The following is a 12,850-nucleotide window of genomic DNA, read 5'->3' as shown; positions in this document are numbered from 1 at the left end:
TTGTCTCTTGCATTTACATTTCACCTTCACTTTTGTGATGCATGATAATAGAATAGAACGCCTTTTAATGTCACATCAAAAGGAGATGTCGTCATAAAAGCAAAGTGAGGCTGATTTACAGCAGAAGAGAGAAGTGAAGCTGTGTGAAAAACAAACAAATATGCAGAGAACTAATGACAGTGATGAGTGAGACAGACATGTGACCGACCTAGTATTCCTGTTTCCACTGTTCTTATCTCTCTCATTCCAAAACACATCCAACATGTCATAAATGCTTCATTTCAAATGAATAAAGTATTTTTAGGTGCTATACGATATCTTTGACTTTTGCACTAACTTTGCTAAAACAACAAATAAATGACTTCCAATGACTTTTGCACACTACTATAAAGAGCCAGTCTAAAAGTTGAGAAAAAAAAAAAGATCACTTTTTATGAACTCAGTGTCATGGGGATAAGATTGATTTGTGAGCAAATTGTCTTTGGCGCAGTGTTCCCAGCTCGTCAATTCAAAATCTAGGTGTGTTGAGGGCACACAGGGGAGGCTTTAAATTGGGAGCCAAGTGCCTTTTCTCTTCAGCTTCATCATCTCCTTCGCAGGTGAGCGTCAAGGTGTGTTGTAAAATCTTCAATGTTTGATAGCTACCCCCGTCCCCTCCCCTCCGGGTCTTACAGGCATGACTGTGTCCTATACGCTTGAGGTGGCCAATGTGAGATTTGGCGGATTCTCCAAGCTCTTGTTCAGGTGGAAGGGCAGCATCTACAAGCTGCTCTACAAGGAGTTTCTCCTGTTCTGCGGAGTCTACCTATTTTTCAGTGTGCTCTACAGGTGGGTCCTATCCTCTATTATCGGCGACGTGACAAGAGAAAAATATAATATATATTGGCAGTGTTGAGGTCATAGTATCATAGCATGATTTTGTTGTTATAGTCACATAAGTGTCATCATCACATTGTATCATATCATACAGTGCTACTATTGGTTGATTGTAATGTGTTCCAATTGATCATGTGACTGTTTTGAACACGTAGGTTAATGCTCACACCCAAGCAGCAGGATGTGTTTGAGCGTATTGCCCTTTACTGTGACCAGTTCACCAACACCAACTTTATCCCTGTTCTCTTTGTGCTCGGTAGGTATTGTGCAAGGAATTGGATCATTTATGTTAAAGATGGATCAGGTTTGGAGGGTGTTCAATATCTATACCTTTGGCATGGATAGGCTTCTACGTAACGTTGGCGTTCAATCGTTGGTGGGGTCAATACACCAGCTTCCCGCTGCCCGACAACCTGATGATGGTGGTCTCCGGGAACGTCCACGGAGCCGACGAGAGGGGCCGCATGTTGCGGCGAACTCTCATGCGATATGCCAACCTGTCGTCAGTACTGATCCTGCGCTCCGTCAGCACCAGAGTGCACAAGCGCTTCCCCGCGCTGGAGCACGTGGTGGAGGCCGGTAGGTAACATCCATCCATTAACTTGGATGGATTTGGAAGAAAAAAAAAAAAATCTGAATATTTGTTTTCAGGCTTTATGACATCACACGAGCTGAAGATTTTGGAGTCGCTGCATTCGGACTTCAATAAGTATTGGATGCCGCTCACCTGGTTCGCCAATCTAGCATCCAGAGCGAGAGAGGAGACCCGCGTGAGGGACGACATTGCTTTGAGACTCCTCATGGATGTGACTAGCTTTGCCTTCACATCATTGACCAACTTTGGGAACATTGCTATACAGTTTGACTGTCCTTCCAGGAGCTGAATAACTACAGGGCCAAATGCAGTCTTTTGTTCCATTATGACTGGATCAGCATTCCTCTGGTCTACACTCAGGTGAGTCAGCCACACCTCCTCCTTCCATCGCCTTCTATTTGCTCAACTGTCTCATTAACACAGGTGGTGACGTTGGCCGTTTACTCCTTCTTCGCTTTGTGCGTCGTCGGCCGTCAGTTCCTGAGCCCGGAAAAAGGCTACAAGGACCACAAGCTGGACCTGTACGTGCCCGTCTTCACGCTGCTGCAGTTCTTCTTCTATGCCGGATGGCTCAAAGTGGGAGAGCTGATCATCAACCCGTTTGGCGAGGATGACGACGACTTTGAGACCAACCAGCTGATTGACAGAAACATTCAGGTGCTCACTCGTTTTTTTTTTTTTTTAACACCTTACAGTACTGACATTGTGATCGTTCTCAAGGTGTCAATGCTGGCTGTGGATGACATGTACCAGAACCTTGCACCCCTGGAGAAAGACAAGCACTGGGCCCAACAACATTTTTCCATCCCTTACACAGTGTCCACTGCAGCAGATCGCGTCAGACCAGCTTTCAAAGGCTCCACCTTTGATATGAGGTCTGTCATCCTCATACTGTCATTATTGCAATCGTTGGTCAAGTATCATATTATCTCTGTCCCAATCCATAGCTATTACAATTTTGGCCAAATCAGTACTGTACATTTGCAGGATGAGCTTGGAGGATCTCGAGCTGGAGCGAACTACTGATACGTTACCTCTGCAAGGCTCCTCACTGGACAATCACAAAGACGGCCTCCTGAAGGGCTGCAGCCTTCCGTCGCTACTCAATGTGCCGACACATCAGTTTATGAAGGACGTCAACGAGGATGAGATCCCGCTTGCGGAAGAAATGATCAAAGTCGAAACTAACTAGGACATGATCTGGACAGCCTCCATCTAAAAATGCTCAACATGGCGTCCACTTTGTTGTTAATATTTGATTCATTGTGCCAGCATGGTCATCTTTTGCTGTTCCCTCTTAAATTGAATCCAATTGGCACCAGTTTGGAATGATACGCAAATGACAGGTTAAGATCAAATAACTGCCGACAGGGGGCGCCGTGGTGGGTCAGCTGCTATTTACAGTAATGAAAGCACAGTTTATCAAAACACATTTAATTAAATAACATTCAACAGACGAGACATGATAGTCACACCATATTTCCACACGTTTCGATTTGAAAACTCGAGCCTCCTAATAAAACTGTCCAATGAATCTTAGTCACCTCTGGGGGAGGGAAGGAGAGAGGGAGGGACAGTCTTCGCTCATCATCATGAGTCCAAATCACTACAAAGGAGAAGCAAATATTTAAGCAAAGTGAAGCGCGGCTCTCATTTGCATTTAAGGAGAAAGGTAGCAATGTTCCAGGACTTTAGTCAGGTTCTATAAACTGGATTGTACAGAAACCTGTGCCAGTCCTGATATTTTCTTCCCCATTATAAAGTCACAGCAGAGAGGGTTGTCCCTGGCATGGCAAAGCACATTTGGGGATTTACATGTGCAATTTAAAAGAAAGAACATACCTGAAAGGGAGCCACCGGCCATCAGCAGTTCAAACCACTGGAAAGAAAAAACAAACTAAATTTAAGCAGTGAAGCATGGCTGAAATTCACATTCAAAGACATTGTTAGCAATGTTCCAGGGATTCAGTCAGGTTGTGCTAAACTGGATTTTACATAAACCTGCGCCTGAATCCTTGTGTTTTTTCTCCCAATACAAAGATTCCACAACAGAGAAGGTGGTCTCTGGCATGGCAGTATATGATTGGGCATTTTAAGGAAGAGGGGGAAAAAAAAAAAAAAAAGCAGTCCACACCTGCCATCATGCTTGACACATGGCTTTTCCTGCCCACAGCCAGTAAACTGCTGAACGGACCACTGGAAACAAAAGAGGATAGCGTTATATATAAAGTACTATGTCCACATACGATAACTTGCGACTGGAAATTGATGTGCTCAGGGTTTTTAAGGTTCACCACAGTTTGGTCTGTATAATGTGTCAAAAGACATCACGGCACACATGAAAAGTAGGCACGGGCCACTTTCACATTCAGACAGACCTTACTGGCTCATGCCTCATGACAGATCATGTACATCTTACCTTTAGTTACCTTGGAGAGTCATTGCTATCACGACACAGCCATCAGCTGCAAAAGAGGAACTCATTCGAAAATCAAACCACTTGCACTTTGTGTTTCGCAGTAACAATAAAGGAATTCAATTCAATTTGACCGACCACAAAGGTGTTTGGAGCTCAAACGGAATGTTTCAAATGTGGCTACATTTTGATGCCGCTACAATATGGCAGGCAGCAAATGTATAGCCCAGCACTAGGCCCGTTCAGGTGAGAGTCCAGGACGGGCCACTCTCGTCGGGCTACGCTTGGCAGCCGTTCAGCAACGGCAGGTTCTAGAACAGAACCTGCAGAGCCGATGACATATGCAGAGACTTCCTCTTCCAGCACTGTAACACTGAGCCAGACATGTCGCCTGGGCAGCTGACTTAGTGCTGGTGGATATTATACAATATCATTGATTGTGGATTTCAACAATGTCAGTTACCTTATTTTAAGGACAAAGTAGCCTTTTTCATCCCTGGGGCAAACGGTAGCGTTTGTCCGTTTCATCTTGTTTCGCTGTCTTTTCCCTTGGGAAGCCTTCATATCTCTGGGGGGAAAAGAAAAAAAGTTAACTTTCAAAGCAGGTCACGCTAAATACTGCTGATTGTTAACTACTACTAGGCTGGCTCAGGCCACAACATGGTGGAAGGATCACGATGTTTCAAACATTGAAGATTAGCCGTGGATAACTTTTTAATAATGTGCTTTAGCGGAGAGTGTTTGCACACATTAAAAAAAAAAAAATTGCTTAAGCCGTGCATTGTTCGAATTGCCTGCGTGCATCGTGAGGACCTCGTGCAAGGATTTCCGTCAAAAATCAACAGATTCACGATGTAAACGTTATATGAACAAAATCAAATGTTTTTATTGACAAAAGGTTTCACACAACCAGTGTAGTATTAAATGCATAACAAATTCAGCTGCAGGGACTCACGCGCCACGTAGCACCGGTTGAAGGGAGAGGGAAGAGCGGAAGTCACGTGCTGTGAAATATACTGTCTGTCGCTATGCATTGTGGGAAAAGTGGGACGTCTTCAAAAAATGGCAAATAACAATTCGTCCTTCAATGCACGCACTGGACGAGTCAAGGAGGATCAAATGCATTGCTGTAGAAGAGAGCATGTTTACAAAAGTCAATACAATAGCCAGAAAACTCATTTATATGTAACTATTGGTCAAATTCCATAAAGCAACCTTTATTAGAACAAGAAACAGACAGCAACCCAACCCAGCTACACCAACGATTTCTCCGCAAGTGACTCTTCTGTGAAGCTCCTGAAGTATGCAGACGACACCACTCTCATTGGACTGATCCAGAACGGTGATGAGACTGCGTACAGACAGGAGGTGGAGCGGCTGGTCCACTGGTGCAGCCAAAACCACCTGGACCTGAACCCGCTCAAGACCGTGGAGATGACAGTGGACTTCAGGCGAGGCCCTTCACCACTTTCACCCCTCACTATCCGCAGTAATACTATTCTCTCATCAGACACCTTCAAGTTCCTGGGAACCACAATCTCTCGGGACCTGAAATGGACCGGCCACATAGACTCTGTCCGGAAGAAGGCCCAGCAGAGGCTGTACTTCCTGAGACAGCTCAAGAAGTTCAACCTGCCGCGGGAGCTGCTGAAGACCTTCTACACTGCCATCATCCAGTCTGTCCTCTGCACCTCCATCACTGTCTGGTTTGGATCAGCCTCCAAACAAGACAAGCACAGACTGCAACGGACAATAAGGACTGCAGAAAAGATAATTGGAATCAACCTCCCATCTATTCAAGACTTGTACCTGACCAGGACCAGGAAACGTGCAAGTAACATCTCAACAGACCCTTCGCACCCAGGTTGCAGCCTGTTTGAACTACTCCCCTCCGGACGCCGTTATAGAGCTCTGTACACTAAAACCAGCAGACACAGAGACAGCTTCTTCCCCCAGGCTGTCGCTCTGATGAACTCACACCACTCAGTCTCAGAGTCATTACTGTGCAATAACATCCTGCTTTCCACACCTTTTTTGTTTACACTGTTTGTACTATGTGTCCTCTCTGCATCCATTGCAGCCTGGTCATCCTAGAAGAGGGACCCTCCCATCTGTGGACTTTTCTCAAGGTTTCTCATTTCCCATAGCTGGAGTTTTGAGTTTTTCCTTGCCCTCTTGGGAGTTTAAGATCTGGGGATGTTTGAGAATATCTTTCGTTCTTCACATGTGCTGAGTGTTGTTGTTAGTCACCTAAATGTTGAACAGAGGCTGTGATTTACCGAAGTCAAATTCCTTGTTTGGCACGCTCAAACATGGCGAATAAAAAACTCTTGAATCTTGAATCAACACAAACTGATATCATTTGGAGCCAAAACAACGAGGACATGATTTTTTTGGTATTCCAGGATGGCATTTGTACATTGGATTTTCATCATTTGGCTCACATTTTGTTGCTGTGTGCCATTTGTTTGAAGGGTTATGATGGGACGGGACAGCCCCCCCCCAACTGAATTTTATTTAGCAAGGCCATCAAGTGACAACAAGGCATATTCAATTGAAAGAAAAAATGAGTTACTTTCACATTGTATTGTATTATTATTATTATTATTATTTGTTATTATTCAGGTTTATTTCTTGGCTTTTGCCAGGTGTTCACGGGCAATAATGAGTCTCTGGATCTGAGCGGTGCCTTCGTAGATCTAAAAAAGAAAGAATAATAAATAAATCACTCAAATCTATTCCAGTACTTCAATCCCAAAGAAAGCATTTTCACTTACAAAACATCACCCACCTGGTAGATCTTGGCGTCGCGCATCAGCTTCTCCACAGGGTACTCGCTGTTGAAGCCGTTTCCGCCAAACACCTGCACGGCGTCTGAGGCCACCTGGTTGGCAATGTCGCCGGCGTAGGCCTTGGCGATGGAGGCGTAATAGGTGTTGCGGCGGCCGCGATCCACCTCCCAGGCGGAGCGCTGGTACGCCATGCGCGCCAGCTCCACCTTCATGGCCATCTCGGCCAACAGGAAGGAGATGGCCTGGTGCTGCCAAAAAGATGCCATTATACTGCTGCTGATGCAATTCATTTGCCTTTGTTCCCTTCAGAACAAACCTCAGCAATGACCTTGCCAAACGTTTTCCTCTCCAAAGCGTAGGCGGTGGCTTCGTCCAGTGCCCTCTGAGCCAGGCCGGTGGCTCCGGCTGCCACCTGTGTAACACATCACATCTAATCCACGAAATGTCACGTTCAAATAACGTAACGCAGGTGTCACATGACTCACGGGTGGCCGAGTCTTGTCAAAGGCGCCCATGGCGATCTTGAAGCCAGCGCCCTCGCCGATCAGGACGTTCTCCTTCGGAATCCTCACGTCCTCAAAAGTGATGCCTCGTGTGTCGGAACACCTCTGGCCCATGTTCATTTCCTGCCATCCTCAGGAAGACAATTCAATTTGCCGTCGGTGCTTGTATTAACAATCAGAAGTTGAATCTGTGATTACATGAGCTCAAATGTTTTGATCGAAAGTGGATGTGTGCTAGTTTACTTCGGACTGAGACCAAGAGGATATGGTAAATCTCACCTTCCTTCCTATTTGTATTCCGGGCGTGTCTGCATCCAGAATGAAGCCAGTGAAAGCCTTATTTGTGGGACATTTGGGATCAGCCTCAGTGCGGGCCAGCAGAAAGTACCTTGGAACACAAGAGGAAATGAAACCCCATCCACAGAAAATGGATGGCCGTGTCATCGCCTCAGTGCACAATACCAGTTGGCCTTGCCGCCGTTTGTGATCCACATCTTCTGGCCGTTGACCACGTACTCGTCGCCAGTCTTCACCGCCCGCGTCTTGACGCCCGCCACATCTGAGCCCGCCCCCGGCTCAGTGACACAGTAGGCCTGTGGGGCATCAGGTGAGCAATATGTATTCATTCCTGGGGTTCCAGGATGACAGGAAAATGTACTTACACACATAAGAGGCTCCTCAGTCATCCTGCCCAGATATTTCTTCTTCTGTGCCTCATTACCAGCAATAATAACAGGCATTTGCTGTTGGGCACAAATAGGCTTAATCATACACTTTACAATTCAAAGGACACATTTGAATGTGAAAGTGTTTTCCAGGCAGGCCTCGGGCAAAAACGATTAAGAGATCTTACTCCAAGAGAATTCGCCTCGATGGCAGTTTGGACTCCCGTGCAACCATAGGCCAGCTCTTCCGTGATGAGGCAGTTGTCGAAGATGGACAAGCCCATCCCACCTTAGGTTTTAATTTTGCACAATTAAAATTGAAATAAAAATGGACATGCTGTGAATGCATCACACAAACTGACCATACTGCTCTGCTATGTGACCATTCATCAAACCCAGCTCCCATGCTTTCTTGATGATAGGTACTGGGTACTGCAAACACAAAACCCAATCAAGTCAAATTATAATGCTGCATCATCTGTTCTACACACTGCCTCATCCTGGAAGAGACTCACCTCCCCGGTTTTGTCGTAGTGCGCCGCGTGCGGAAGGATTTCCTCGTGCGCAAACTTGCGAGCAAGCTGTTGGAACTCCCGCTGTTGATCCGTTAACTCTGCGAGACAGAGAAGAAATTCTACCAATGGACGGCATACATACACATGAGTATATTGTGTTTTTTTATAATGTGCCACAAATTTGTGAGGCACGATTGGGGGAAAATATTTTGGAGTCATTAGATAAAAGCAAAAACAGTGTTTGCTTTTTAAATACAAATTGATGCAAACACATTGGGGTCTAAAAGGACTCAGTTGAAAATGTAAAATATTGGTTACTGCTCAATAGCCAGTTATGTCCAAGCAATTTTACAAGAGTCAATCCTGAGTGACGGTGAACAATGCAATGGAAAACAGTAACAAGGTCGACAAAAAGTCTGAAAAGTGAAGTTGACGAGACCACCCACGAAAAGAGAAGCCGGTAGCCGCTGCAGCGTTCTCGCCGGAGATTTTGGATTCCGCGGCGGCGGCGGCAGCACTGGAGCTCTGGAGCCGAGCAACACCGCAGCGCAGCCCTCCTCTAAGTACCTGGGAGTAAAGGTGGATAGTGCCACTTCAGTCCCATAATAGCTATGAATGCCATTAAAGGATTTTGACATGGTTATAAATAGCATTTAAGGCGCGCTGGAACATTAATTGCAGTTGAAACAAACGTTCAAAACAAGCTAACGTATGTTAACGTACTTCGGTATCGAGCGTGTCTGTGTCTTGACGCGTCACACAAGAGAGACAACAAGCATAAGGTACCCTAACTCATAATGTCGATTGTGCTGTATAAACAAGTAGACATTGGTTTTAAAAAGAACCCCTCACCTTATTCAAGAGCATCGTTGCTACTTTCTACTTACACAACGCCACAACAGTCGACAACGACAGAGCGCTCGTCCAATCACAGCGGCGTGTTCAGTCAGGTGACCCACGGTGATCCTAGTCGTGAACTTTCCCCTAGTCGTTGTGGGTTACCTAATTTTGTCCACCCTTCAAACGTCTCTTCTAACATTTAACCGGCCGGGGTGTGGGGGATCACATAAGGCCATATTTGTGGGAGACAAATCTAAGGTTAGTCATGTCAAATAGGACTAAGCCACGTATTTGCATAGGAATACAAATCCTTCACAAGATGCCACATCATTTCAATTGCACCCAATAAGGGAATGTTTTGTATTTTAGGTATCTGTAGTAGTGTCAAATGGCCTCAAATTGTTCTTTTTTACGTTTTAGCAGCAGTAAAGGTTTACGATCAGATGGGGATCCAAATGAATGCAATTCTGGCACCCTTGATGATGTAGATTCGGTGGTCTGGATTCAGGCATGCTTGCTATACTGTCTGGCTTTTTAGCAAAACAATCTCAGACTAAGTAAGAGACAAATGAAAACATTTTGTAGTCTTTGCATTCTTGAGAAAGTTTATATATTGTACAATTTAACGTATCATGGCAACATTTCGTAAGCCCTTTTTTAAATATCGGTACATGATTTTGCACAGGGCGGCTCGGTGGGGCACTGGTTGGCACGTCCGCCTCACAGTTAGGAAGGTACGGGTTCGATTCCACCTCCGGCCCTCCCTGTGTGGAGTTTGCATGTTCTCCCCGGGCCCGCGTGGGTTTTCTCCGGGCACTCCGGTTTCCTCCCACATTCCAAAAACATGCTTGGTAGGCCGATTGAAGACTCCAAATTGTCCCTAGGTGTGAGTGTGAGTGCGATTGGTTGTCTGTCTCTGTGTGCCCTGCGATTGGCTGGCAACCAGTTCAGGGTGTCCCCCGCCTACTGCCCGATGACGGCTGGGATAGGCTCCAGCACGCCCGCGACCCCCGTGGGGACTAAGCGGTTCGGAAAATGGATGGATGGATTTTGCACAGACTTGAAATCTTAGCATTAAATCCAGAGTAAAGGGAGTAAAAGCAACGACAAAGGTAACAGTTGTTTTTTTTTATTGGCATATGAAACATTTATTTGCCTTTCTTGGCCTTGATTTTCCTTAAGTAGAACTCAAGTTCTTTGCCTTCTAGGATGTATCCGTCAGCTCGACCACACTGGCCCGGTCTGGAGGCGATGCAGGCTGCAAATCAACATTGAGGACTTAACATTTAGAACATTGAGGACTTAACATTGAACTTCTCATAGCATCTGTAAGCACACTTTGAAAATGGAGCTTTGTTATGCGACAAAGCCCCGACTGACTCACCAAGCAGTTTTCCCTGAAGGAACTGATCCTCCAAGAGCGAGCTGATCTTGGCCATTTTTTTACGCTCGTCGTACTTTTTCTGGTTCTTCTTGGACCGCTTCTTAGTCAGGACCTCTTCCTCCTCAGGAGTCTAAACAACAAGGAATAGCATCACTTCCGCTCCGAAGCCTTACATTCCATCAGGTTGAGATGACATTGCTTTTCTCAGAGTCTTCATTAGCATCACTTTCATTCAGTAGCAGAACTGGACAGTTATCTTCATGGAAAGACAACAGACTTATCAGGTCATCATAGTCGGACTCACCAGCTTGGCTCCCTTCTTGCGTCCCAGAGGAGTGGCGTAGTGACCCTCATACCACTGCCTGTAGGGAAGACTGTCGACCAGCACGATGCAGTTCTTCACCAAGGTCTTGGTTCGGACCAGCTCGTTGTTAGAGGCATTGTAGACCACATCGATGATCCTGGTCTTGCGTGTGCAGCCTAAGTAAGAGAAAACTATGAATTGCTCCCCCTCACCTAATTTATGACTAACGGTTGTCGGTCATCAGGTTCTCAGAGTCCTAACTATCAGCACTTGAATTCAGTAGCAGAACTGGATAAATATCATCACTGAACATCTTGGGAAGATTCAGAACCAGCTAATATTGGAAACTTACACTCTGAGCCCCACGAGAAGTTTCCGACATCCAGTCTCAGGGCGCGATACTTCTTGTTGCCACCACGGACCCTCACGGTGTGGATACGGCGAGCGCCAATCTAAAAACAGAACAAAAAACCTTTTACAATCTGCAACAACCTGGCAATAGTTCTCATTTATTTGATGATGTGTCAGTGTAACTATGACAAGGCCTAGCACGGGTAGGTCCCAAGCTTTACACCAAAACAGTGCAAATAAGACCTACCTAAGGTCCAGTTTTCATCACTCACATGACATGAAGGGATCAAACAACATGTGGCATTTACCTTTGTGTTTGCGGGAGGCCGTCCAAGCTCATACTTTCTCTTCTTGTGGTAAGGCTTGCGTTTGCCACCGGTTTTACGGCGTTTATGCCAGTTGTCCCTTGAGATACCTGAGAAAATAGTTTGTTTTTAATGCTGTGGAAGACGTATGCGCACATGCATGCAAGGCAATATCAGACTATGCTTGAGCAATCAGTTCTCCAAGGTAGGTTGTCCACATTGTGTATTTTGGATTCCGCATTAAATGCTTCATCACATCACTCAAGCATAGTCTCACTAACTGAACAAACAGGACTGCACTATATAGGATAGATCAAACTTATTAGGCTCCAAGAAAAGGCTGCCACTCACAACGGCGCCATCAAAGGAAACCAATAAGTACTACAAGACAGTCAAAAGGAAAAACTAACTGCAGGCCAGCTGGTGACAGGGCTAAAATCAATTAACAGCAGTATACAGCACAATGCAAAACATGACGCCGAGTAGGTAATTAACTCAGACATTTTATACAATATGAGAGGGAAAAAAAATAGAAGCACTTTGTACCTTAATGCAACCTGACTAGTGGCAATGCAGACATAGCGCAGTTAGCCTGGATATATTTACCGACTTCCTACCACTTTCGACGAGACAACAAAACCTCGGACGTCATGAACACATTATTACAAAATATCTTAAATTGTCCCCAAAACCAATCACGCGTGATATGCCGTAATTTTGGAAAGTAAAGTTCGAGACACAGCTAGCTGGGAGCCATCTTGGAGCATTTCACACGTCCACGGAAAATGACCTCTTTAAAACATTGTAACCGGCTCGCACATAATCAAGTTGAAAACGAATGGACTACATTTATGTTTAACCTTAATATATTTGTAAGCAAGATCAAAATTCCAAGGATAAAACAAGAGATGGACAAGGATTCGCCTTCCGACCCGAGGACGAAAGCACGTACCCATCTCCGGCGCGGGCTAGAAAGAGGAACCGCAAGGCATCATGGGACGGCTTCAAGCCATGTCGTCTCGCGACAATTTACGTCAAGCGAGATTTGACGAGACACAATTTTTTCATGGTTTGATATCATTTCGATATAATAAAATATAATGCATGCTATGTTGAATTTACTGGAAGTGTATTGATGAAATGTCAGCGAATATTTCTAAACATAATTCTCTCAATCACAAAATTTCTCTAACTATAAATTGACATCATAACAAGATCCAAATAACCTTTTGAAATGACATTGAACAGCAAATTTTAATCAGACGTGGCTTTGTGTCCCCAAACGTATTTTTTACAATGATACA

The 12,850-nt window shown here is 45.1% G+C and overlaps 3 protein-coding genes and 2 non-coding genes across 7 annotated transcripts; 1 reads left to right on the top strand and 4 right to left on the bottom strand.

The window, feature by feature from the left end:
• Positions 1-138: 138 nt before the first annotated feature.
• Positions 139-4,089, top strand: best4 (bestrophin 4). Its single transcript, XM_088395497.1, has 8 exons — positions 139-828; positions 1,032-1,132; positions 1,222-1,455; positions 1,528-1,682; positions 1,754-1,831; positions 1,895-2,128; positions 2,192-2,346; positions 2,459-4,089. The coding sequence occupies exons 1-8, from the start codon at positions 677-679 to the stop codon at positions 2,661-2,663; spliced, it is 1,314 nt and encodes a 437-aa protein (XP_088251623.1). The 5' UTR covers positions 139-676; the 3' UTR covers positions 2,664-4,089.
• Positions 2,890-9,380, bottom strand: acadm (acyl-CoA dehydrogenase medium chain). Of its 3 annotated transcripts, XM_088395499.1 has the most exons (17): positions 9,215-9,380; positions 8,809-8,929; positions 8,363-8,460; positions 8,210-8,279; positions 8,036-8,136; positions 7,845-7,925; positions 7,645-7,775; positions 7,462-7,570; positions 7,165-7,305; positions 6,996-7,091; positions 6,679-6,927; positions 4,843-6,586; positions 4,351-4,455; positions 3,891-3,936; positions 3,606-3,667; positions 3,314-3,350; positions 2,890-3,077 (listed from the first exon to the last, which is right to left on the bottom strand). In XM_088395499.1, the coding sequence occupies exons 1-12, from the start codon at positions 9,227-9,229 to the stop codon at positions 6,515-6,517; spliced, it is 1,284 nt and encodes a 427-aa protein (XP_088251625.1). In that variant the 5' UTR covers positions 9,230-9,380; the 3' UTR covers positions 2,890-3,077; positions 3,314-3,350; positions 3,606-3,667; positions 3,891-3,936; positions 4,351-4,455; positions 4,843-6,514. The 3 variants fall into 3 exon arrangements, with proteins under 3 accessions (XP_088251625.1, XP_088251624.1, XP_088251626.1); XM_088395498.1 differs by having other exon boundaries at positions 3,891-4,455; XM_088395500.1 differs by lacking the exon at positions 3,891-3,936.
• Positions 9,381-10,315: 935 nt separating this feature from the next.
• On the bottom strand, positions 10,316-12,606 carry rps8a (ribosomal protein S8a). The gene is made up of 6 exons (XM_088395510.1): positions 12,499-12,606; positions 11,550-11,656; positions 11,243-11,342; positions 10,891-11,066; positions 10,587-10,716; positions 10,316-10,460 (listed from the first exon to the last, which is right to left on the bottom strand). The coding sequence occupies exons 1-6, from the start codon at positions 12,500-12,502 to the stop codon at positions 10,351-10,353; spliced, it is 627 nt and encodes a 208-aa protein (XP_088251636.1). The 5' UTR covers positions 12,503-12,606; the 3' UTR covers positions 10,316-10,350.
• Positions 10,786-10,853, bottom strand: LOC148386983 (small nucleolar RNA SNORD38). Its single transcript, XR_015862880.1, has one exon. It is a non-coding gene; the product is annotated as a small nucleolar RNA SNORD38 (small nucleolar RNA).
• Positions 11,409-11,516, bottom strand: LOC148386982 (small nucleolar RNA SNORD46). Its single transcript, XR_015862881.1, has one exon. It is a non-coding gene; the product is annotated as a small nucleolar RNA SNORD46 (small nucleolar RNA).
• Positions 12,607-12,850: the final 244 nt, after the last annotated feature.

Source organism: Syngnathus floridae, chromosome 14 (genome assembly GCF_059516105.1).
Source record: "Syngnathus floridae isolate MCC-2025c chromosome 14, RoL_Sflo_1.0, whole genome shotgun sequence".
Taxonomy (NCBI): Eukaryota; Metazoa; Chordata; class Actinopteri; order Syngnathiformes; family Syngnathidae; genus Syngnathus; species Syngnathus floridae.
The sequence above is the reverse complement of the archived record's forward strand: the minus strand, read 5'-3'. Positions and strand labels throughout refer to the sequence as shown.

What these genes read in the sequence shown, in the direction of transcription:
- best4 (XM_088395497.1), top strand. Translation starts at nt 677, where the DNA reads ATGACTGTGTCCTATACGCTTGAGGTGGCCAATGTGAGATTTGGCGGA. An exon ending in TTCCTCTGGTCTACACTCAG is followed by an intron (nt 1,832 to 1,894) that starts GTGAGTCAGCCA and finishes TCATTAACACAG; the next exon opens with GTGGTGACGTTGGCCGTTTA. An exon ending in TGATTGACAGAAACATTCAG is followed by an intron (nt 2,129 to 2,191) that starts GTGCTCACTCGT and finishes ATCGTTCTCAAG; the next exon opens with GTGTCAATGCTGGCTGTGGA.
- acadm (XM_088395498.1), bottom strand. An exon ending in AACGGCGGCAAGGCCAACTG is followed by an intron (nt 7,571 to 7,644) that starts GTATTGTGCACT and finishes TTGTGTTCCAAG; the next exon opens with GTACTTTCTGCTGGCCCGCA. An exon ending in GAATACAAATAGGAAGGAAG is followed by an intron (nt 7,306 to 7,461) that starts GTGAGATTTACC and finishes TGAGGATGGCAG; the next exon opens with GAAATGAACATGGGCCAGAG.
- rps8a (XM_088395510.1), bottom strand. An exon ending in GGCCTCCCGCAAACACAAAG is followed by an intron (nt 11,343 to 11,549) that starts GTAAATGCCACA and finishes TTCTGTTTTTAG; the next exon opens with ATTGGCGCTCGCCGTATCCA. An exon ending in CTTCTCGTGGGGCTCAGAGT is followed by an intron (nt 11,067 to 11,242) that starts GTAAGTTTCCAA and finishes TCTCTTACTTAG; the next exon opens with GCTGCACACGCAAGACCAGG.